The sequence below is a fragment of the Perca fluviatilis genome, chromosome 5, assembly GCF_010015445.1.
Source record: "Perca fluviatilis chromosome 5, GENO_Pfluv_1.0, whole genome shotgun sequence".
NCBI classification, from domain to species: domain Eukaryota; kingdom Metazoa; phylum Chordata; class Actinopteri; order Perciformes; family Percidae; genus Perca; species Perca fluviatilis.
This window is the reverse complement of record NC_053116.1, coordinates 16,039,470-16,066,000: the sequence shown is the minus strand read 5'-3', so window position 1 is coordinate 16,066,000 and position 26,531 is coordinate 16,039,470. Positions and strand designations below refer to the sequence as shown.

Here is a 26,531-nt window from a genome sequence, read left to right as displayed (position 1 = left end):
CCTTTATTTTCACAGGACAGATTAAGGCATGAAAGGGGAGAGAGAGGGGTAATGACATGCAGCAAAGGGCCGCAGGTCGGGGTTGCTTTGTCGAGGAGTAAACCTCTACATACAGTACGTGCGCCTGCTCTACCAAGTGAGCTAACCCAGCCACAGTAAAGGCATCTTAATAACAGCACAAGAAAAGAAATTAGTAATGCAAGGGTTAGATATAAAGTTCCTCTTTATATGAAAGTGGTGATTTTGTGTGTTAGCAATGGCTGAATTTCATTTATTCCATTTATCCCAAAACCAGTACACTCCCCACAGTCTGACGTGGTACACAAACTGAGGGGATTAGGAGAGTGTCTGTCTCTCTGGCTCCCTGAGGATGTGTAAAGGTCTGCGACATCTGATCAAATAGCTCCCATCTGTCTGTGACGCTGCTCTGGACTGCTGTGGTGGGCCCCAGTCATCTAGCTCATTTGTATGCCCTCGGCAGCCACCTGCATGTCAGCAAACGCTACACAATCTTGAGGAGGTGAGCAGAGAATGTGCACAATTATTTGTCAAGCAGCAGAACATCAGTTGCAGTACACTTCTGGGCTGCGACTGGCCTTTATGGATCTTGTGTGCATTTGTACACTTTTTAGTAATTCTAGGGTCTATGTTATTTAGGGCTGCAACTAACACTTTTTCATCAATGTGCAGGTTATTTTTTAGAATAATTGAGCATTTCTTCCAAGCTGGATGGGTTCAAAACACTTGTTTTGTCTGACCATAAGTCTAAAACCTATAGCCTATAGATATTCAATTCACAATATAATATTGCAAACAAAAGTAGAAAATCTGAAAAGACTATTTTTTTAATTTTTGCTTGAAACAATTAATTATCAAAATTGTTATATTACTTAAGGCTAATCGCAGGGATCTGTGGACATTGTGTTAACAGACACATAAAACCCACCCAAAAATGATCCTGAGTTGGACATCCAGCTATAGCCTTTGCATTATTTCCCACATGCTCCTTATTTCTCAGAGGGGGTAGACGCAAAATCAACTCATGCCTGAGAGGTGTTTGTGAGGAAGCTGAGGCAGACCAGCTGTTTAGCTCAAGCTATGGCCACAACATGGGCTCACGGGTATTCTGAAGATGTTGGTTGGCTTATGAGGAGAAAGCATGTTAACTGATGTGTTCTGTTGTGTAAGAATACATACCAACTGATTGACTGTCTGCTTCAGCAGCTGCTTATAGGAGATAGCAGTAGCACTGCAGCACACTAGTTTAGATTTACTGCCCGTTTCAGTTAAAATGTGATGAAATTTAAAAGTGGAAATAATCATAAATTACTCCCATCAAATGATGGTGGCATGTGGGTTTTAAAACGTGACCGCATAGTATATCTATAGCTTATTAAGGCAGTCATCCGTGTTAAGCTAAAATGACACTCAATTTATTCTCTCCATTAAGGCACACGGGTTGAATAAAACCCACCTGTCAGCCTGTCGAGCTGAGAGCCATCTTGCTGCGTCCCGGGTGAAGGGAAACCACCACTGTTCCAGATGGCTTACTGTGCTGTCGGTGGAGGGGATCAATGAGGTGGGCATTGAATGAGGCCTGGCAAGAATGCTAAGGCTGCTCCCTCAGGATGGTGTAAGAAGGTCTGCCTGGAAAGCAATCTATGTGAGGAATGTCCGAGGTTGCTGGTGTGAGCCCAGTGAAAGCTTCAGTAGTTGGTCATTTGTAACTTAGATGAACTGGATTTGGTGGTAGATGTTTACTGTAAGCATTTTCCTCGGTTATGTAAGTATAAGTGTTTCCACAGAAAAAGAAAATGGCAGAATGATGTGAGAAAGGCTGAAGTTTATGTTGCAGAATTCATATAAAAATGACACAAATGTCAATGCAAACCTAATCAAGCTCCTGATCTATATTCTTGCTGTTTGGATTTTTTGCAGGAGCACGACTGAGGAAACTCCCTAACCTATTTGGTTTCAGTATTTATGACTTTAATTATGTATTAATATCATAAAACTGAGTAAATTACTTTATTGCCTACAATGTTCCCTCTTGTGATTAAGATCCATCACACAAATGCATGACTACAGGCCTATGAGGTGATTGTCGGTCTCAGCAGAGAGTAGCTATTTAGCGTTCTCTGAAAATAAAGTTTTCCACTCTGCTGGTTAAATGATTGTGGCCCTTCTTCCATCACAGCTGGCAAATGTTTTGTAGGGCTGAAGTAAGACCACTTCCGAGTGGGTTTGCCTCAGTGCAAATATGTGAGCGATTTCACAAAATAAATCTCTCTGGCTGGCACCTGCACTGGCACCGGCATACAGTATGACCGGTCAGCCAAAGGAAGGAAGAAGAGCGAGAGAGCCGAGAGCATAATAATGACAAGCAGTATTTTTTTTTCTTTGAAGTAGTTAAAGTTCCAGTACTTTCAAAACTTTCAAAGAGTTTTTATGAGTTGACTGATGAAGCTGCATGGTTTGATAAATAAAAAATAAATAAAAATACAAATATGAAAATATCAGATTCAGATTTCAAAAATAGGATTTTTATGATGTGATTTTGTGCCAGGCTACTGTTTTATCCTCTTCACCTATTTTTATTGTCTTTCAAACACAAGATCAGTTGAGGAACAGCAGTGTCAGAGCTGGAAGGCATGAAATAGCTCACCGAAGGACACTTTAACCGCTCTAATAGGTGCTACAACGCATAGATGTGAATGTGGGCCTTCCGGTTGACAGATGGTCCCATTTACCTCTAACACTGCTTGTAGAACGTGGCAGTTTTGTTGTGTTGAGGGTACACAACAAAGAAATGTACCTAATAATGATGGTGTGTGGAGTTTCTGTGGGGTATATTAATACTACTGCAAATGCATCAGAATTTAGGGAATTAAGAATGGCATTTGGCAGTGTTGACGTGCAACATCACCCTCTCACTATTGGCTGCTAATGGCTGTGTACTGTACATCCTTCTGGGTGGCATGTCGAGGCTTTTGCAGCCGTCCTTGGCCTCCGGCCATGTGGATTAGGGAGCCACAGAGAAAAGAACCTAATGTACTGCATCTGCACTCTATGCCCTTAAACTGCTTCCCACTGTCACTGGTTTGCTGCAGCTCTGCCTCCACATTAAAAGTTATCTCAGACCATCTGAGGGCAGCCTTCAGGTGGTAAAGCCTTCAATTTCATGTAGAAAGCATTCACCCTCTGTGTTATGCAATGTAACTGCATCCAGGAATACAAAATGTCAACTCAGCTTTGAAAAAAATGATCAACAAGAAAATGAGTGGATATGAAAATGTGAGTATTTGACAACTGCTCTAAAGTGTGAGTGTTGCTTTGACAACAAAGCCAGCTATGGTTGTTCGATCACAAGACACAGAGAGCAGAAGGAATAATGCAAACTGCCATAGCTCAGTCTCGGTCACTGATTCCCCTCTCAGTTCCTATATAGATGTCTGTAATATCCTGCAAGGGATATATTTTTTTAAATAGCAAACAGATTTTCATTCTCCTACACAGGCTGTTTGCTTTAAAACTTGCCAGTTTTTTTTTTAGTTCCACTTCTAAAATGTCATAAACAAAATCCTATGATCATGTCAGTTATTTAAGCAGGGCAGCTGTGACTGGGTTGGCCACCCATGAAACTTACGCATCAGCCTTTTTTTATATATATATCACAGGGGAGTGCTGCAGTTTGCTCCCATACACCCATGGGACACATCTGACACATCTGCAGTCTCCTGCCACACATCCAGGTGTTAATAGGTCTTTTTTGATTCAAACACTAACACACGCTGCTCCCAGGGGGTACAGGGGGTACAGCCTGCTGGGGCTACAGCCTGCTGGTGAAATGGCAATACACAGACAGCATAGTAAACAACTCTGCAGGCAAGGCACAGCACCACCAGACTGTGCTGTGCTACAGCATTACACACAGGCGCACTACACTGCAACAAAGTTATTGTGTAATGTTCTGTTTGCAATCGGAGCGTGAGAGGGCGCATGCTTGTGTCACACGCACTAAAAACGAAATCTTGTGAATTGACGTGAGAAAAGATTGAGGGGGGGAAAAAAAACATGACGAACTGCAAATCTGCCATCCTATTTTCCCCTACAGCAGCTGCGCTCAACGCGACCTGCAGATTCATAAAACTTGAAAACCCCGCCTACTTGACAGCCAGCGTCTGTTTACGAAAAGTCAAAGGAACAGCATGGAGCGAAGCAAGGTACCTGGGAAATGTGCCGCCAACTGGGGGAACAACCAGACTTAAAGACAGCCAGCCACGATGCTCATAATGTAGTCTGTCACATTTGGTTGAGTGATATTGACGCCCGCTGACATTTGCAGCTTGTTACGTGATTAGGAGCTTCTAGTTTTGTGTGCAGTGGGACTTGTAAACGCGCGTACCCGGGGGCGCATTTCTGCTTCTGAATGGTCACCCACACCGACTTAAAAGACAATGGCGAGGCGTAAAAGGCGCAACCTACTGAATTGTTGCGCTTAAACCCAGCCTGGACCACTGTACACAGAACCATCGCACCCGGCTTCTGCGATACAACAGGGAACCTCGGCGCACTCGGAGCGACATGGAAAGCCCAACCGAGAACCCTACCAGGGCTGTGGAATATTTGAAAGAGCTTAACAAGATCATTGAGACCCAGCAGGAGTTGCTGGAGAGGCAGAGGGGAAGGATAGAGGAGCTGGAGCAGCAAGTGTCCGACTTGTGCATTGAGAACGCCTGCCTGAAGGAGCAGTACCAGCGGCACCTGGCAGCCTGCAGGCTGCTGCAGGGCAGCAACAGCCTGCTCACACTGGGAGCCATAAAGGAACATATCGCACAGGAAAAGTAAGACAAAGCAGCTTTATCAAAGTCAAATAATACCCGTTTGAATGTCCTTTTTTTTGTTTAAAGTTTATAAAATTGTACTTGATTAAAGAAGCCTAATTATTGCTATATCAGATCCCCAGAAGTTAATGTGCAACACAATTACAGAATTACAGAAAATGGGTATGGTTCGACAGCACAGAGCTTTCCTGATCATATCTGGAAATATGAAAGAGAGAATTTGATCATAGTATCATTGGGAGGTATGATTGACAAATCAAATAGTTTTCCCAACAGAGTCAAATTTCCAGACCAGTTGTTTCATTTAGCTATTGAGAGTGTATGTGTAACTGTCGCTGTGTATAAAATATCAGATTAAGTTAATCTGGATATGCTGTAAATTAGACACTGATACAAACATGTCCATTGTTTTATATCTGAACTAAACCTTTTTTTTATTCATAAAATATAGACTTTTGGTTATTCTACATTGTCATTTTTGTATCAGTTTGATGGTTGTCAGGTTCTGTAACTTAAGCAGACTAAGGTCTGAACTATGCCTGTGCTGTAGCCCTCAGTGGTCTTAAAAGAGGATTTCATGTGTGTGGACAAGCACATCCATGATATATGGAATGCAATAGCTACAACCCCTGGGAAAAAGGCACATACTTGGGAAGGATCCATTATGCAATTATGTTTTGGCCCTATCTGCAGGCAGTGGCTTAAGCCCCAGGCAGAGCAAAGCAGAGTACGTAGGGCAGATGTAGTGGAGCATTATATCAGAACAGTGTTGGTAAAGACCTTGATAGTCCGACACACTGTCAGGATTACCCTCCCTGCACCAGTTCTGTGTCGAAATTTACCCTCTGTTGGCTATATCTCCAAAAGGCCTCAGCATGCAGACATTTAACTCAGCTTTTGACATTCTGTAGGATCATATGATCATGCTTGACCTTAGTGTCCAGGGGCGTGTTGATGTCATGAAGACCACTGGCAGCAAATCAATAATGATGACTCATGGACTGTATGTCTTTGCTGGCTGATAAAACCAGACTCATGGGATTGGGACGTACTGTAACACTGACCTTTAGCTCGCTCCCTTTATAAATCTCTCTCGGGCACTACAGAGTATTCTGTGTGATTTCCCTGGAAAATCAGTTTGTCACTATCTCTTATTTTGTACGGTGTCTGAACACTATTTCAGTCCAGCTCTAGCAGACTGGCACAGAGGTTAGTAAGGAGCCGGTGATTACCCCAGTGAACCTGATGAAATATGACAGCCGGTAATAATGTAAAGTGTGGTTTACGGAGGATACAGGATTTAAAATGTCATATCAAGTGTGATGAGCAATTAAAAGAATGCAGTGGTCTTAAGCAAGGCCTGTAAAGGTCATTTTAGCATGGATAAAATGGGATTTAAATAGTGTGTGCTTGGAAATTAAACTGGCAAGCCCTCAACAGCCAACCACAGAAGAAAATGTGTTTGTTTTGTTTAGCTTTATTTTAGTTTTTTGTTCTGAGGGATTCCCAGAAATTCCTTAACTGGGAGGTCTTTTCCTTATCTGCATGTGACTGCATACATCCAGAGGGAGGTCTGAGCAGCTGCTGAAAGGCTACAAGCCATTTGTGTCATCATCTTAAACTCTTGGTGGACATTTATTATTTTTCAGCTATGCTCTACGGATGGCAATGGCTTTCGGTTGGTTGGTTGGTCAGTCTGTCTTTCAATCCACCACTTTGCTCCAGATTTGCTAAACTAATGACATTCCTATCAGCCTCAACTGTACTTTGTGTTGCTAATTAGCAAATGTTAGCACACTAACACGCTAAACTAAGATGCTAAACATGGTAAACATTACCTGCTAAACAGCAGCTTGTTAGTATTGCCATTTTGAACATATTAGCGTGCTATATATATATATATATATATATATATATATATATATTTTTTTATATGTCAGTAAAACACAGACATTTTACAAATGACTTTTTTCTAATTTGTTTTTGATGAATAATTCTATCAAATTTTAAGAAGACTACCAGTCTACTGCCACAGTGCACAGCATTGCTTTCAGCTAAATGCTAATGTCAGCACGCTAATATGTTCAAAATGGCAATACTAACAAGCTGCTGTTTAGCAGGTAATGTTTACCATGTTTAGCATCTTAGTTTAGCGTGTTAGTGTGCTAACATTTGCTAATTAGCAACACAAACTACAGTTGAGGCTGATAGGAATGTCATTAGTTTAGCAAATCTGGAGCAAAGTGGTGGATTGTATGTATGTATGTGTATGTATGTATGTATGTATGTGTATGTATGTATGTATGTATATGTATGTGTGTGTGTTTATATATATATATATATATATATATATATATATATATATATATATATATATATTTGAAAATACTTCTTATCATCCCTAACATGTCCACTTCGTCTCTCCTTAACCTGAGTGGGGCTTTGGCCTTAAATGTTGACACTCACTTCATATCGAAACTGCTGAAAAATGCAAATCAGAGATTACAAACAAGCCTGAATATCAACATCATCTGCAAACAGTGGATCCTGATGTTGTTTAAACAGACACATTTCAGACCTTGGCTTTGTCTTGATATTTCCCCATGAGACTGTCATTTACATTAGTAGAGACAAGACGCATCCGGCTTCCAGTCACATGATAATCTTGAGGTTTTTCTTACATACGGCCGTGAATGTAGTAGACAGCTCTCTTCGTGCTGTCAAGCAAGTCCCTTTTCCCCTCCTACCATAGTGGTTGTCATTCCAGCTTACATTGCACCTACTGTAAGGAAGCAGGTGAAAGCAGTTACATTAAATAACTGCCATTAACTAGCTAGTAGGATGGAAAACCAATAGCAGCCAATTCTGGGTCTCAAATCATCAATTGATTTATTCTGCTATAATTTTCTATCCAAAAAATGCACAGATTTACTGTAACAATTTCCCTGCAGCCTTCAGTGAAAGGCTAAAGTAAGACTAATACTTAGAAGGAATAGTTCGACATCTGAATCCTAGGTCATCTTGCTGTGACAAGAGCTAACTGCTGAGCTCATGCTGGGTGTTAAACATTTTATTAGATGTAAAAAATAATAGTACTGGAGGGTGATGGGGAAAGGATACCTTAAGGGATATTGTTTTCGTGGCATATTATTCACAGCCTTAAGTGACCCAGCTTTATGTAAAGTTCTCTTGCTGCTTTTTTGGTCTTTTGCTTATCTGTTTTGCATAGTTTAAATCCACTACCTGTACACTCTTGTTCACTGCATGCAGGTTGCCATAATATGTTTGCTTCACTTTTCATTTCAGTTTGTTGGTTGTATGGTGTATTTGTATATTACAGTCATCTTGAATACAGAGTGTATCGTTTGTCCATACTGTATGCAATAGTTGTGAGCTGTGCTGTCAGTTCTTAGTTGGATTAGGATTTCAGTGACTTCATAATGGAATGGAAGAAGGGGGGGGGGGAGAAGAAAGAAAATATTACACCCTGTATAACTGTCATATTCTGTTCCAAAACAAGTGACCTATAAAGAGTTTCTGCTACTGAATGATACAGATTGTTTGCTGCTATGTTTTGTTGTAAGTAAATGGAAGGCTTTTCAGTTTTCCCTTCTACATTCTTTTAGAAACAAAATGCAGAGAGCAGGAAATGTGATGCACTAGTGATAGTGGAACCTGTGGTGCCAAGTCAACAGATTTCTCTGTGAATTCTGCCAAAGAGGCTCCTGGGTAATGTTGTCAGTCAGGTTCTCAGGATGTGGGACTGCTGCACTGGTATTGGAAATCATCTCGGTGTGCACTGACCCAGATGTGGATCCATAAACTCGTCCACCTGGTTAACCGCCAGGAGTTGGTTGAGCAGAATCAGCTGAGGAGTGAGTCGCTCTCGTGGATCGGTCTGTAAATCCAAAGCTAAAACTCCTGTTTAACAGTTTATTCACAGTTTCTTAAGTTCAAGTTAAAGGTGGTTGGTGTAGCACTCGGTCAAAAATTAGCAATCACACACACATATCAGTTTTCCTGAGTTGCCTGCCTTGTCAGCCCTTTAGTCCAGCAGTATTTATGCTGACCCTCTGCAGTTTTCTCTCCTGCTGTTTGTTTTAACAGTGCTCTACAGTTGCTTGTATCCCTTTTGCTCACTTAGGAATTAAATGACAAGTAATACAACATTGGCTTGCAAGTTTTTGCAGCACACATTAGTCATAAATTACTTTTCGTGAGCATTTAAGTCTAACTGACTTAAAGTGATGGTTCAGAGTAATTTCACCCTAGGGGCCTGTGCACCATGACCTCGAGCCAAACACCCCCCCAGAAGCTTTTTTCACCTGGGTCTAACACTGGGAGTGTTAGCGTAGAGTAGCGTTATCAGCTGAATAGCTTAGCGCAGAGGCTAATGGACCCACGTTGATACCAAACGTCGCACTCATAAAAACGATGGATTGGAAAGTTTGTAAGTACACCAGAAGTTTATGTAAATAACACTTGCCTGCTGGCTTCTGCTCTCTGCTGTTGTTGCTGCTGTAAGACGAGTGCTTAGGGCCGTCTACAAATTACAACACCGAAAAGAAATGTTACAAAAATATTTTTTTATTTAACTTTTTTTTTTTAAGTAAGTGCTCTAGTATAACTAGCAGGAGACAATTAATAATTGAGGTAAGTTTGGAGACATTACCTTTATTTAATCATTAAATTAATAAATATTTTTGTTGTATCTCCTTTCGGTGTAGTAATTTGTAGACGGCCCTAAGCACTCGTCTAACTGCAGGTAGCAGCAGCAGCAGCAACAACAACAGAGAGCAGAAGAGAGCAGGTAAGTGTTCATAAACTTCTGGTGTATTTACAAACTTTCCAATCCATCGTTTTATGAGTACATAACCTATTTGTACTAGTGTAGAAGTTTGGTATCATTTCGGGCATTATTAGTGGGGTCATTTACGAGATACAAACGTGGGTCCATTAGCCTCTGCGCTAAGCTATTCGGCTGATAACGCTACTCTACGCTAACTCTCCCAATGTTAGACCCAGGTGAAAAAACTTCTGGGGGGATGTTTGGCTCGAGGTCATGCTGCAAAGGACCCTAGGGTGAAATTACTCCGAACCATCACTTTAAATACCTGTCTTGTTGGTGAATATGATACATTGTCAAGTGAAACAAACAGATTTATTATGTGCATGATGCAGGAGAGGCTGGTGGTTTAATCAGAGTGGATCCACTGTGATCTGAACCTGTCCTCTGGGGTTTGGAGTGGAATAGTGTCCGGGAGTGCTTTCATTTCTTATCTCGGTGCTGGTGGATGTATCTGCCAGCCCACATTTAGCATTCAAAGGCCTGGCTAGCCAACCGAGTGTAAACAATATTTGGGCCGCTGACGTAATCGCTGGAGAGATAACTTCTTCAGCTGCAGGTTACAAAGTCATTGTCATTTTCTGCACAGCTTTTGTTTCAAGTTTCCCTAAATGTACTGAAACGGCATTCTAACTTAGATCTTTAAACTCTTCTTTAATCTTTTAAAAGGTAATTCTCTGCCTATTACACCACACAAGACAGTTGGATAGCAGGCATTACCATGGGAAATTGTATTCAGAGGAGTGTTATATCTCAAGTAAGCCCTGTTGTCAAATTTGAGTACGATGGCTGTGGCTGCAGTGTTTGTGGAGGTCATTTAATTTAAATTCAATATGACTACTAGTCAGTGAAGAAGCATAAGTAATCTTGAGTGATCAAATATTGATGAATAACGTGACATATCATTTCTAACTCAAACTCTCTCCCTGTTAATGCCCTAATAGAGCTAATATGAATGTTTCAATGCTGATAAATGAGCAGCAAGTCTCTCGAGTTGGTGATACTATGCCAGATCTCTGGCAGTATGTGTGCCAGAATATGAGACAAACAATCAAGAGAAAAAACAAAAACAAACGCGTACAAATAATCCTCAGGCAATGCATACAGTATATCCATATTTGTAGAGTGGTTTACATTTATTGCACATATTCAGCTGCTACTAAACTATGATAGCTTTGATGCTCAAGACATGCATGTTTGACAAGTTAAAGCAGCTGCAGGATTATGCAAATAAGAGTTTTTGATGGAAAGTAAGTGTTAGAAAAACATGTTTGTATTCTAAGCAGTGATCTGATAAAGTATTTTAGTGTTATTATTTATGTTTTACTGCTGTTTTGGGGCTTTGCTTTCTCTTTCATCTTGACAAAAATTGGAATAAATTGTGTTGGAGGGATACTGATTTTTAAAGGTCCCATGACATGGTGCTCTTTGGATGCTTTTCTATAGACCTTAGTGGCCCCCTAATACTATATCTGAAGTCTCTTTCCCGAAATTCAGCCTTGGTGCAGAATTCCAGCCACTAGAGCCAGTCCTACAATGAGCTTTCCTTAGGATGTGCCATTTCTGTGCCTGTAGCTATTGAGGAGGAGAGAGGGAGGGGCAAGGTGGAGGGTGGGGGTGTGGCCTTGACCAACTGCCACTTTGCTCATTTGAAAGCCATGATGTCTCTCTCTCCTCGGTTGGCCAAATTCTCTGGGCGGAAAAAGCAGAGAAAGGGGAGGTAACCTTGCTTGTTATGACCTCATAAGGAGCAAGATTCCAGAACGGCCCATCTGAGCTTTCATTTTCTCAAAGGCAGAGCAGGATACCCAGGGCTCGGTTTACACCTATCGCCATTTCTAGCCACTGGGGGACCATAGGCAGGCTGGGGGAACGCATATTAATGTTAAAAAACCTCATAAAGTTAAATTTTCATGCCATGGGACCTTTAAAGTCAGTAAAGTCTTGGGTGGGGTTAATGCATTCTGAATAAATGTTGGATTTCATTGTTTATACTTTGCTTTACTGTAGAGCTGAAATGATTGGTCGATTAGTCAATCAACATAAAATTAACTGGCAACTATTCCGATAGATTTTTCAAGGAAACAGGGAGAAATGGTTCCAGCTTCTCAAATGTGAGGATTTTTTTTCTTGTTTTACATTGTAGTAAACTGAACATTGTTTTAGTTTTGGACTGTTGGTCAGATGTAACAAGAAATTTGAGGAAGTCCTCTTGAGCTGTAGGGAGTTGTGATGGACTTTTTCTGCCATTTAATAGACCAAAGAAATCTGCCGGTTAATAGATAATGAAAGTAATTGTTAGTTTCAGCCCTACTTAACAGTTTAGAAATACTGTAAGGTAGAAACTTGGATGTTAAACAAGGGTTTAAAATAGTAAAAATATTTTTAAATTGTTGCATTAACTACTGCACTACTGTATGCAGATACCTGCAAAACTGCAAATTTAATGTTATACGTGTTTTGCAAAATCTCACTAATTTCTATTTTATGTACTTGTGTTGATATGAGAGGTATTTTGTTATATTTCATTACATCATTGAACTGTTAATATTGATGTTACACAGTACAGTACATCTCTGATTAGTTTGAAATCACGCCAGAGGAGTTAATAGTCAGAGGAGTTAATCAATGGATATTGGTTGTCGATTTTGGCTTATTCTAAATTATCTCTCCAAAGTCACTGGTGGTTTTATATTGCCTTCTGTTTTGGTTGTGAAGACTTGTCTTGTCTTGTGTCTTGACTTCTTTGATGTAATTTGCTGCCTAAGAAAACCTTGACTGCACGTACTACGTCCTCTGGATGGAGCCTGTAGACTGGAGATTGGCAAGTTCATAAATAGTTCACCCCAAGCCAACGTAATGCCTTTAGCATGTGTTTTGGGACCCCCTCGGCAGAAAATAATAGCATGATGGAGAAAGCTGTTTCTTGTGGCTGGCGGCGTCCACTCATTTACCCAGCGATCTGCTGAACAATCACTGTGCCAAACCAAATTTACGAGCACATGAACTCCCTCTCTCCAGCAAAGCACCCTCTAATGAAATACCCCTGCTAGATTAATGTCGATGCAGGGATGATTTGCATTCAGACCCACCTATAAATTTCAAGCAATGGCCAAAGACAATTTGCAACTTGCACTTAAAATCAACTGCAGGCTGCATTCATTTGTACTGGACTGTCCCTCCTTACATCTCAGTGTGGCCTCAGTGATGCAGGAGGAAAGCCAGGCACCGCTGACCTCTTGTTCCCTCAATCAGGCCTGTTAAGACAGAGTTAAGGTTGGTTTGTGTCCATTGATGTAGCTGGTTGTCCCACAAGAAAAGATAATGATGACTTTAACGAGCACTGTTAACCTCTATCTGATGGTGTTACTGGTAAAGGCCACACCAAGGGCAGTCGGATGGTAAAGCTTAGTGTGAGTCAGGCAACCATGTTATGTTTAAATCACCAAATTCACTTCTGTACCACTGCCTCACTTTGATTTAACTTTTAACAAGCAAGTTAAATCCTGCTATTATTTCCTTTGACATTTGATAATACTGTTTTTAAATTCCATTGTGGGTGTCCATGTGCTGGATAATGTGGCCTCATTTCAGGCGTCTATTTAAAAAAAAACATTAGACTTTTAGATTGTGATCACTCTCAGATTCCTAATTCTAAGATAGAAAGAAATCAACGTGGTGTGAAAGAAGAGCCTTGTGCCTCATTTGCATTCTGCCTGTATGATCTGCAAATAGGAACTTGAGGGACAAACAACCACATACTATACATATGGCTTCAACTAAAGTCCCTATCTGCCATTTGTGTTAAGCTATTATAGATTCAGTTAAATCTACGTGGTTTTCATTTCAGTGTCAACCAAATATAGTTGAGTCTGATTTGCATCAAAATGAGACTTATAGCCGGGACACACCAGGCCGATTATCGGCCGTTAGGCAGTCTGGCGAGGTCAGTGACTCGAATCTGTTCGGTGTGTCCCGTGCCGTCGTCAGTCTGGGGGGCTGTCGGCGTTCATTTTGGCCGACCTGACATGTGCAGTCGCTGGCAGGGCAGTCGGGACTCACCCGGAAATGGGGAGCGGAATGAGGTTAATGGAGTCTCTCAAAATCTGACGAAAACCTTTTAAACTGACCTTTGTTGAGCTGAAATGAAGACCGATTCAGCAACTGTACGGCCTATTTCTCGCTTAAAATGTTCTCAGAAACATGTTTCAGTGAACTGTTTTAGTACAATATGAGATCGTATTCTGAACGGCCGCCATGACAGTCTGGCTTTGAATTTCCGGAAAAAACAAACCCATGTGACGCGTTCGTCCAATCAGCTGCCGGTTTTCATTTCCTGGGCAACAATACAGATTAGCGCTGCCTGCTGTTATAGAGATTTATTACGTCTCGTCTCGTCTCGTCTTTTTGGTGTGTTCTGTGGCACTTTTTGGACCAACACAGGGAGACTGATCATTTCGACTGGCTTTTCTGTCAACGGTCGGCCGTCGGCTATATGTGTAAGCAGCTTTAAAGGTACCCTGGGGAGTTTTTGACCACTAGTAGCACTATGGAATCATGCTTTAATGAGTGCACCCCCCTTTTTTTTTTTTGCTAGCTAGAGGATGCTATCTAGTTAACATGGATGTAAACAATGCAGGCTTCAGAAAGATATAAAAAATCGTCTTTGCAAATATTTTATGAGGAAAACAATGCATTCAATAGGTTTGTTAGACCCACACAATATGGCGAGTTTGGTGAGAAACTTAATTTGAAGAGAAACTCTGTGAAAACTGCACAAGGAAGGTAGGCTATTGTTAAAGATGCTGCTACAGCCAGCAGCAGCAGCCAGTTAGCTTAGCTGAGCGTAAAACACAGCTTGTCATTTTTACATGTCTGTTTGTGTAACGAAACAAATAAACAATATATAACACACTGAGTTTAAGAGGTGCTGGTAGGCGGCCTTTGCTACCGACAAAACAAGTCTTAACTGTTTCTAGTCTTTATGCTAAGTTAAGCTAGCCGGTTGCAAGTGATATTTTTATATTTAGGGAACCAACATGAGAGTGGTATCAATCTTCTCAACTCTGGGTATAAAACGTATTTAAAATGAACTATTCTATTAGCTAATTAAAAGAATAGTATAGACTGTAATAAAAAGCTGTGTTCTTTCTTACATTGCTATAATGCTAAGTGCTAGAATTTGCCATTACAATGACATGTTAACGTTGTTGTAGTTTGTTCTCAGAAAGAAAACAAACACAACTTTCTGTGATACATATAACACTAACTAACACTACTTTTCAATTTTCCTATTTTGTCAGTTTGTGGGAAAAATCCAATAGAGTCTTCACTCTTAAATGTATTCTGTATATATAATGCACACTTTATTTACTTTACACCCTTTTTACTTCTAGCTAGCTGAGTCTTCAAATCTCTTTCTACCCTCTATTCTCATTACAAACTGTGATCAACACTAAAGCAGCACACTTAGGGGGCCACAGGGCCAAAGTACGGCCGCTTGTTCATTCTTCATTTCTTCACAGTTGAACCAATTATCCGCCTTGCAGCTGTCAAATTCAGCTGATGCAGCAGCTGAATCGAAGGCAATTTGTAGCATAGTACCTGTGGAGAGCTGTTTGAAAGGCTGCCACTAGTTTGTGTGTGTGTGTGTGTGTGTGTGTGTGTGTGTGTGTGTGTGTGTGTGTGTGTGTGTGTGTGTGTGTGTGTGTGTGTGTGTGTGTGTGTGTGTGTGTGTGTGTGTGTGTGTGTGTGTGTGTGTGTGTGTGTGTGTGTGTGTGTGTGTGTGTGTGTGTGTGTGTGTGTGTGTGTGTGTGTCTCGTGGAAAAGGTGAAGGCTGAATCAACAGCTAAACACAGATGAGAGGCTACTGCTCACACATCTTCTTTGTCATCACAGGTAGAAGTCAAACACGGACTTTCACAGCTGGCTGGGCCTTTTGACAAAAAAAAATAAATAATATAATAATAATATTTTATTTATATATATATATTATTATATTATTTTTTTTTTTTTTACATACTCTACAACATAGTCATAGTCTATATTGGCTGAGTGAGTGACTTGCCGATTCAACAGTTTCCATTGTTTCCATTTTTAGGTGTTGGACTATAACCTGCTTGTTTCCACTCTGGCTGCCAGTGTGCAGTTTTTGTTTGTGTAATCCTGGGGATTCTGAAGGCTGATCTAAATCCAAGCAATATGTTCAGGAATGTAGACAGAGTTAAAGTTATTTTGTATCCAGCTCTCTGTGTTAGGTCAGGTGTTTGCTAGATTCAAGAAAGAAGAAAGTGCAGGCTTGTGTGTGTGTGTGTGTGTGTGTGTGTGTGTGTGTGTGTGTGTGTGTGTGTGTGTGTGTGTGTGTGTGTGTGTGTGTGTGTGTGTGTGTGTGTGTGTGTGTGTGTGTGTGTGTGTGTGTGTTTGGGGGCGGGCAGACAGCCAGTGAGGGTCACGCACCACTAACTCCTTAGAGATACATAATTTGACAGCACCATGAGAAGCAGACCACTACAGAGGACTGGACTGACTCATTAGATCTGCTTAGCCAGACATATTTCTGCCTGTAATTTGTTGCTGATTAATACAGATCATTTAGCTCTCAGTATTATGAACGGCACAAGTATGTGGTGCACCGAGGAGCCTAACCCATGATGAATGCCTTTAATTTATGTACTGGACTGAGAAACTGTCCTAAACCAAAGGGAAGCAGACATCAAGGCACACATGCACGCCCCTCATCAGACAAGCAAGAGCAAAATCTACAGCAAATGCTGAAACGTCCTTTTATCTCGACTGCAATGTTCTTTTTGAGAAAAACTGATCTTATAAAATATTGACAATACCTATGAAATACCACACGGGAATGTCAAGCTTCACAGTGTTCCTCTTTGGAACCTGTCCGTGTGAATGAGCTGTTATAGCAGACCGCAGGTTCAAGTCATTGATCACTTGGTGACATTGTTATGAATTGAGGCCAGAGCCACAAAATTGCGAGAAATGCTGTTCTGTTTCCAGTAAAAAAAATTCTAAATTCAGTGTTACTCCAGATGTGATTTATTCTTTTTCATCACAGCTTGGAGGGGTTTGTTTTCTGAAGCTTGAAGCGTTTCATGGCTGTCACGGTTGCCGCCGAATTACACAGTATATTCAGTAAACCCAATAACTGTTTGGGTCACTTTGGAAATAACTCTTATCTAAGCAGTTCAGTTAAGGACTTGTTCATAATAGAATTCCTGCTGTTAGCTTCTCCCAGCATAGTCAAAGATGAAGTTAGGGCTGGGTGTCCTGATATGCAAAATATTAGGAAAAAGGAATGTAAAATAACAAGAGGAACGTGTAACACAGCAATGTTTTGCATGCAATATGATCCGCATTACACGTACAAAAACCTTCACAGCATATCACCAATCACACACCTTGGACAAACCATTAATTGCCTCTGATTTTCTTCTGAGTTTAGTAAAGGAAATTGCCACATGTATTTCCTTTATTGCCTTTTTTCTTGTTGCCACTATAAGGGCGGTAATGTGATGAAGCGCCAGAAGCTATTTCTTCAAGGTTTAACCCTACTCAATATTTTAAAGCGAAAAACAAATAATGGGTTTATAATTGCATTGGAGCTTTTTCTGAAAGAGGCGAGAAAAGTAAAAAGGAAAGTATCCAAGCCTTTATGATACATGGTACTGTATTTGAAAATACAGAAATGATTGTTCTAAGAATAAGATATGGACACACAAAAAACAGGGATGCATTGGCAGCGAGATGTTGCTGTGTGAATCATTGCAGATGTGTGGTCTACAGTATATGATGCCCCAGTTCATTTGAAGCCAGGCAGGGAGCTATGATTAAATGAGCAGACTAGTGCATTTCTGCAGTCGTGTCCAGTTGCACTTACTCTTGCAGAAAGGCAGATTGATAAACTCTGAGTCAGCATTTTTTTACGCCGGGTGTGCCCTCTGTCTGTTTCCTCCCTCACAACAGGAAACAGGCTGTCCTCATTGCAACAGAGCCGCAAGGAAAAAAGGGCACAAATGTATGCCATGCAAGGGACACCCACACAGTTAAACAGAGTGAGTTAAAGGGCAGGTTAACGACCCTGACATGACTGTAAATACAGCAGTGTAAGATTTGGTTTAAGGAAGCAGCTGGGTTGAAGTTTTAATTCTACCACTGAGATTAGGCTCCTCTGTGGACCACCGTGGGAGGTCACAACTTGTGGAGGCCTTCCTGTGGAATGATACTTTCAATGGGATTTGGCATTTCACGCATTAGTTAAAAGGCTTTGGGAATGCACCTGGAAGAACCTCAGTAGCCAGTGGTTCTGTGCGGTGCAGAAGAAAAACAGTTTAACTTACATGCTAACTTCCAGTCTATCAACATTTCCATCATTATTAGGATGATAAATTCTGCTTTGAAAATGCAGTAAAATGTGTAATTCATTCATTCATGACTAGACAAATGAGCTGTCTACACTGAAAGCAAAATTAATGAAAACTTCATCAATGTGCCCGTCTCTTAAAGCCATACATTCTGAAAGAGCTGTTCCACTTTGTCTTAACCCACTGTGTTCTAAAGTTATACCATAAGTGTAGCAATTTGGCTCAAATCCAAATAGTACAACTCCTAGTGGTTCAGACTGAGCTCTATCGATTCCGTTTCGCTCAAAGAGGTAACAAGGTAAAAAGAGTTATTACAAATTTCATGAAAAGGAGAAGATAAATGCAAGTATGCCTGTACAGCCCTTACTTAACAAGCCTGTGGCTCAGAAATCAAGTGCATTAAGGGATGAAGTTCCCGCTTGAATACAGAATGACTGATGACACCTCACACTGTGTCCATCTGTTCTCTGTACAGTATGACAGTCTTGCAGAATGTACTAAACTAACAATCTAGGCATGACCCAGATCAGGATTTGTGTTGTAGTAGTTGTAGTAGTAGCAGTAGTAGTAGTAGTAGTAGTAGTAGTTTGTAATAGGCCTTTCTGCAGGACAGAGGAGCTGTCCAGGGTTCTGACCACTTCTTCATTGTCCTGGTGCACGTCCAATCTCAAAATGACATGTTTCCTCGAAACAGTGTCAAACGGTGTGCAACAGCTTTGAGATATGTTTCCTCTCCTTTGGTGGGTGTGTCTCGTTTATTGGCTGTGTCACAGGTAATACCCAATCAGCAGAGACGTGTCTGTAAACCCGTGGTAATAAAAGGCACAGCGGTTGCGCACACAACAGGGTGCTCAACACACCCCCGTTTCAGTTTTTTTAAAAAGCTTGTTGCTACGTTTTGTCGGGCCTGAACATGGCCCAGGTTTGTTCTGAGAATGTTTCTTCTGTCTGGCTGGGTGCAATCAGTGTAAAAGATGGACATATCATTCAGCAAAACATTTGTGAAAAATGCTTTTGGTCTGATGATTTTTTTTCAGTGATGAATTGTATACACAGCAATCAATAGCTTCAGTAATTGCCATTGGATCTGGACTGCAGCATGTGTGTCAATGAATCTCATCCTACCACTGCATTATATTGACCCAGCTCTAGTTTTCACCTCAACCTAATTCCACAGTTGTAATGGGGTTTGCTCTAATGAAACAAAAACAGCAGTATCAAGTTTGTTCTGTGCTTTATGGAATGATTAAAGGATGCCTGGACGTCTTTGCTGATCAACCCGACGATAGGAAGCAGATGTTTAAGTAACGCAAGAGATTCTGGAGTGAAGAGAAAGGTGCACGGCATACAGAATAGAAAAACAAACAAGTGAAGTAACTCAGAGTTATGAGATAGGAGGAAAGAAATCACTCAGCCCAACAGAGAATTAGACACAGCATTATACAGAGAGGATCATGATTTCTTTAAGCCAACCCAACAAAATGTACAGTACAGTACCCTTCTGAGAAGAACCTTTGCAGTCAGTCACTCTACTGTCTTTACACCACAATATCTAATTGGTTTATCCATGTAAAAGGTGAAAAAAGGCGACAAGGGGGCTCATAAATTTGCCCTGATGCAGCCATGCAGTAGCTTTATTGCCCCTTAGTGCTATGGTTCACAGAACGACCTACATTTTATTTCTCTGGTGTAAAGACTACTTCCTTTGCCGTGTGAATGCCATTTACTGCAGTCTATTTCTAAATTGCATAAAGTGAAGTGAATAGATTTAGATTGAGATTGTGTTATCAGTTTAATCTTTAGCTTCCAAACGGTGTTGACAGCCCACATAACCAAATTTTAAGCCTGATGAGTGGATTTTTGTTGCTGAAATGCACTTTGGGAGTTGGAGTTGACTTCTTCCTTTTATGTACACAGACTTAGAGCGTCGACTTTTTATAGAAAATAAACCAGGTATTTTTCTTTTTGTACCAATGAAGAGAGTTTCAAGCTGTTGAAGTGCTCCTATGCAATTACGTATCACCTAAAATTGAGTTTTACTTCCAGAACAAGGGCCTCCCAGAATAGCTCCTCTCACTTCTAAACTCTACAGGACGCTGAAACTGAAGCAGCTAAATGGAAGCTATCAGCCATCATTTATTTTGTTATTTACGCCTGTGATTAATCTACTGTGACACATATTATGTGTAAAAGATATATTCAAAAGAAATGTTTTGACCATGAGGTGTTTTTAAGGTTTTGTCCACCCTTGTTTTCCTAAACAAGGGGGCACAATGACAGGAACTCCACTAAATCCAATACGAGGCAAGATGCTGCATTTATAATAAGCACTGCATTGCCAGTGGAGACATTTTTTACTCACCCAGTGGAATATCAATGTATAATTTTGTGAATGTCACTAAGTTGTACCTGGAATTTAAAGTGGTCATTTCTAAGGATGCCGGATCCATCTGTTCAAAAGTGCCGCATCCCTCATCGCCAGATAGCAAAACTTGGCTGCTGTAATGAAGTTGCAGAATCAAGTGATGGTGGTCAATGAGGCGTTTTGTTACTGTACATGTCTTTAGCCCCATTACTGACATACTGCAGCATTCTTGTTTCTACCTAGTCAACAAAATTGATGAACCTGTGTTTTTCTGTCTTCTAGGTCTGAATGTGACTCTTCCAGAATGGTCAGGTATGTCAATGTCTCTCTATCTTCATCTGCTCAGGATTGTACATCTGCCTGAATTTTGTGAATATATTCTCTCTTAATACACTTCTAAATCATGCTTTGGCTTTGAGGAAGACATGGTGTTATACGTATAAGTCTTGTCATTTGAGTGTGTAAAGCTGAAAATCCTGGCATTGTGGTGCTAGCCAGAGCGAGGGATGGTGCTGTTATTGATTTGTGGATATAACAGAACGGAGGAAATGACGACATTTTATGTAAAGTGCAATCCAAGGTCACATTCTGTTGTTAGCTTGTTCGCTGTGTTAACCTTAATGGCTATAGATTTGTAGCGGTGTCTCCGCTGAGTTAAGATTTGGGCTGATTTAAAACTGTAACGGGAATCCATCATTGCTGTGAACACAGCTAAGAAATATGGCTTGCATGTAGAGAGTAGAGGCGCTTCTCTCAATGGTAAACGCACTCCTTATCTGCAGCTTCTCTCTTTAGGGATGCCTCGCTGTGGGATCCAAACAGCCTCTTCCTTCGCCTCTGTAGCTGTGTATTAAGCAGCCACCAGTGTCTAGACAAGTTGAGCAGCGTGTAACGGAGCCTGTCCCGTGTTTACGTGAACATTTTCCAGGCCAAGTCTGTTATTTCCTTGGGTGCTCGACTGCCTGTGCTCCCCAGGCCTCTTTTCTTCTGCTCTTAATGTCCTATCACAAATTTGAAGCAAATCCAGTGGGCTGCAAACTGGAGATGTGTGCCAGCCTTTGTAGCATTGCAGTAAATGTGTTTGTGCACGCAAGAGTGAGAGATGTGCATGTGAAGTTTGTCTGCCACTCCATAGTATGCCCGATGGTAGAGTACCAAAGGAAAGGAAAAACTCCTTGTAGAAAATAGGTTACATCAAAATGTAATATGTACTGTATAAAATCAGTTGAATAAAAATATCTCATCAGTTTAATAATAGTTTGTTTTAGGTAGGTTGCCCAATATATATATCACATTTAAAATATATGTATGCTGTAATGAATGTTATTTGAAGAGAGTCATGAAGTGTTTCAGAATGGAGAATTTAGTTCCTTAAGCACACACATCTCTGTAAAGAGCAAGCAATCAGTTCCACTGCCATCACTGGCATTCACTATGCAGCGCTCTGTTTTTGAGTTATTGATCATATTAAACTGGCAGCACATATTTACTTGGAAACATGTTCCAAAACAAAAAAGTGTTAGTTTACAGTCCGGTGTAATGAACCTTAACTGGGGAAATGGTTTTCCATAGCTAAACAGATGTTGTATATTAATACCAGAAGGTCCTCTTTGTTATCATGAAACATATTTTCTCCATATCTCGCTATTGCTACTGCTGATGGTAGAATCTAAAAGCATAGAAGTGGAAATCAACAGCCAGGCTTCAGATGCAAACAATCCCATCTCACCAAATTGATGCTTTGATGTGGTTGGAAACCTCTCAAATGGCAGCGGGCCTCTGCATATCGTTCTTAGTTATGAATTTGGCCATGGTTTCTAGAATCTTCCATTTATTAATATGAAGCTGGCATGCTAAGACGGTTTTTTGGGCTACTGTATAAGCTGAGGTTCAATCTTAATGTGCACATCTCTACCAGCACATTTTGAATCATGTGACTTGTTTGGCAGCTGCATACATGGGTTGGATGCAAAAGCCATGATATTTCTGAATTAAAGTAATTGCAGGCTTCTGCTCAGCTTTGAGCAAGAGATGTGATGGCACTGATCCTGCAAATTAGTAAAAAGCTCAAAGAGCAGCTCATCTCCTATGTCAGGTGCAGTTGGTGATACTGCATTTATGTTAAGCTGTTGAACATTTGACACATCTCCTTGGAGATAGCAAGGCTGTAAATTGGACTTTATTGCACAGGGTGTTTTATGAAGGACCGACACTGATTGTAAAACAGTGTATTAAATGTAATATGTAATTTGACAATAAACAAGGGAATAATGAAAGACTTTACAAGTGGATGAATGAATTCATCAATAAACAGACCAATTTTCAAAGCACTTAATCCAAAAACACACATTGGACAAAATAAATGATGTTGAATAAAAGATTTCACAAATAAATCAGTCCAATAATTACAATAAATAACTAGAAGAACAAGAAGAACTTTATTAATCCCCAGGGGTATATTCATTTGTTTCACTCCATGTTATGTAAACACAAACATTGGCCCGAAATATACATGGGAATACGCCCTGTGAGCAGTTAGGGGTTCCTTGCTTAATGGCACCTCAGCAGTGGCCAGGAGGTGAACTGACACCTCTCTAGCTACCAGTCCAAGCTCCGTACTTGGTGGTCCGCGCGGGACTTGAAACGGCCAATCTCCGGTTCCCAAACCAAGTCCCCATGGACTGATCTGCTGTTACCCCTACATGTATTAAACGTTATAGGTAATAGTTATCAAAAATCAAATAGTGGATTTTAAAGTCACTCTCACAAATAAATGTTATTAGCCTTTACATATTAAAATAAAGGGTTATGTTTTTGTAAATCAACATTTTAATTAAAAGTTAATAAATGAATTAATTGTTAATTTGTCAATGATTATTTGGAGTATATGGCACTCTGGGACACAAGACAAGGTGGTACACTAAGTGAGAGCTGTTGTAACGTCTCAATGTAGATCAGCAAAAAGGTTCCACTATGAAGCTGTGTTCATTAACATGTTCACAACATTCTATAGAAAACAGGCTCATTGGCATTTAAGTAATACTATATTAATGACCCGAATAAGTGCTGCTTGTCCTATGTATGAATGAATTTTGCTCCTACTCCAACACTGTGTTATGTAGTTAATTATGGAAGTAAAGAGGTACATACATACATACATACATACATACATACATACATACATACATACATACATACATACATACATACATACATACATACATACATACATACATACATACATACATACATATCTATCTTACATACATGCATACATATCTATCTTACATACATGCATACATATCTATCTTACATACATACATATCTTACATGCTTACAAAAGGTTGTACGGATTTGAATCTCCATCAACTGAATGCCTGATTGTGAAATTTAATCACCACGTAATACTTAATGTTGAAAATTAAATACAACTGAATCTTTAGCGGAGATATTTGACTTAATTTATGTGGTTTGAATGCCCCTCTTTTAAGTTCAAGTTGCAATTTTAGGATTTTGATATTTCTTCTCCATATTGATAGAGCTCCACTACACTCCTCCCTATAGACAATAAAGCAGTTGGCCTCAGTGAAACATTCTTTATGCTGCTGCGTCTAATGCTTTCCCGACAGATATAGTATAAGTATCTCAGTGTAATTATTCAGTAGCATCTCTTTAAAGTGAAGCAGCAGCCAGTTTTCAAATTACTGTGACCATTGCTGGCAATTTCTGTATCAGTCACATGATTTATCTTGGCTCCGAGTTCCCTTTTGTATCAGAGCTCAGAGCTGTTTAAAGTCACTACAACTGCCAACACAGCACTCTGCTGACAACACACAGCAGACCTACAGTCACTTACATCTCTCACCCTGTTAATATGCCACACCATGACACAAGTGCCTGGCTGTTTAAAATGTTGTGTGTTACATGGCTTGGTAGGTTTCATTATCATTAATAATGAAAAAGCCGCTGAACTTGGCACAGGCGCTATAAATAAATAAGCCATGCTCCCGAAGGATTTCTTCGCACTGGTTTTATAAAAGTGTGTGTGTGTGTGTGTGTGTGTGTGTGTGTGTGTGTGTGTGTGTGTGTGTGTGTGTGTGTGTGTGTGTGTGTGTGTGTGTGTGTGTGTGTGTGTGTGTGTGTGTGTGTGTGTGTGTGTGTGTGTGTGTAGAATGATTGGCCCTGACGGTGATGAGGGGATTATTCTCATACGCACGCCGTGGCTAATGAGAGAGAAATGACAACATGGCAGTGTTTAATTGGTCTGCTGTTCTGTTATCTGAAGGGATGGCTTGATTCAGGTGTGGTTGGAACCTGGGTGAGATAGGCAAGCAGGCAGGCGCTCAACAGCCTCAGTGACCTGCTTTTATTGGATTGTTCTTCAGTGAATGTCTGATGATAAGATGTTCTCCCACTCGCTGATGCACTTTTGTGCTGCTCTCCTTCATAAACCCAGTAGCAGCACACAACAAAAGCCTACAGCAGAGGTGTAGTCTGACACTTTATTGCACCAATTGCAATAAGAGTGCAGGATGAAAGTGCTCTTGTCTGCCGGTAAACAGTTTTTGAAAGTCTATTTGTGCTCTTGTTATCTATACCTATTTACTTGTGCCCGGTGAGCTGGTGTATTGTGATGGATGGCAGCTGAGAAACAGAGAGGCTAATTGAAATTGGAAATTGTATTGCTTGGAATGATGTATCCATGACTGTGGGACCTCTGAGTGTTGCACATTCTGTCTTTTTTTTTTTTTTATTGAACATGTTTGTTCAGACGCATAACAAGGCCAGAGAACTGCAGTATAGTGAGTTACTGGAGGTATTCTGGCGGAAAGTCTTGGCGGGGTTTGCAGCTTTTATTTCCCTGTAATTCTCCACAGAGAGTTGGGGAAACAGAGAGGCAGGGATTTTACTGTAAAGCCTCTCTCCCCATTATTGTAGAGATGACAATGAAGAGAATAAAGCTTTGCTGGGCTGTTGTTGTGGAGGTCAAAACCTCTCTCAAAGTGTGTCTCAAAACAACACCAGTAATCAAAGTGTTTCCAATCAATTTAAGCATTAATTCAGGCCATCTGGTTATTGCATGTGATGTAAAAGTAGTGTGTGATCATTTACAAAGCAGAACAAAATGCCAAAGGAATTAATATAAATGGGAGCAAAGAGACTGCACTCTTGCAACTTCTTTAGCTTCTAACAGATGAGGCATTCGCTGAAATAGCGATGGAGCTGCAGTTTTCTATCTGCAGGCAGGACATTTTTCTAAAACCACACAATGTGTGGACTGAACTGTGCTTAATTCACACAGAAATCTAACCTAAAAAGAGGCGGTCGGTCCTCTGATGCACTGACAGTACATGTCAGGGGCAGTTGTCTGCAGGGAGGAGAGGTGACTGTGTTGGGTTTCAGGGCTGGTCTAGTGCAGTCTCTCCCCCTCAGCCAGTGCTCTCCGCAGGGACCACACAAACCTATCGTCTTCTCTTGTCTCCTTCACCATCTCTCGTTGCCATGGAGAGTGATGCTCAACTTGGATGGGTAGGACACCGAGTCGGCTTGTCTTTGTCCTTGACTGAGTAGACTGGATTTCAGGCCTTAATCAGGCATTGTTCTGAAAATGCTTCCCTCCATAGGATTTAAACAAAGCATGTGAGTGTGCAGTGTATGGTGATGGAAAGCAAAGACAATGAAGGACATGGATTTTTAGTCTGAGAACATCTCATCTGCGGTGGAAAAAAACCTGCCATTTTGTTATGAATTGTTGATGTTTGTGCATCAGTCATTGCACTGACAGCTCTGAAACAAGGTCTGAGTGTTTGACTCTGCAGTGCTATCACAGTAACTAATAGAAGACAGGAGGATACATTCAGACTAATTCAAGGTTCACAGCTCCCAACTCCACCAGAGCAGAGACATTAGCATTTCTTAAATTAATAATTCATTATACCGAAACAGCAGCAAATGGCAGCAGCCATGACACAATTAACCATTGATATTACTCAGGGCCTCAGTGCATTTTCATACAGATGGATTTTTCATACAGAGTACAATCTGTGTTTAAGAATGAAGAATGCTTATATTTGTTGCTGCAAATGCATTTACAAAAT

General features: G+C 40.6%; 1 protein-coding gene across 3 annotated transcripts in view; it reads left to right on the top strand.

Annotated features, from left to right (window-relative positions):
* Nucleotides 1–4,104: 4,104 nt before the first annotated feature.
* Nucleotides 4,105–26,531, top strand: part of LOC120558787 (IQ motif and SEC7 domain-containing protein 1-like) — a 93,337-nt gene continuing 70,910 nt past the window's right edge. The window contains exons 1-2 of one of the 3 annotated variants that reach the window (XM_039800042.1): nucleotides 4,105–4,844; nucleotides 20,716–20,745. In XM_039800042.1, coding sequence (XP_039655976.1) covers nucleotides 4,585–4,844; nucleotides 20,716–20,745 — 290 coding nt within the window. In that variant the 5' untranslated portion in view covers nucleotides 4,105–4,584. The remainder of the gene's footprint in view (nucleotides 4,845–20,715; nucleotides 20,746–26,531) is intronic. The other 2 variants (XM_039800043.1, XM_039800035.1) reach the window with 2 other exon arrangements.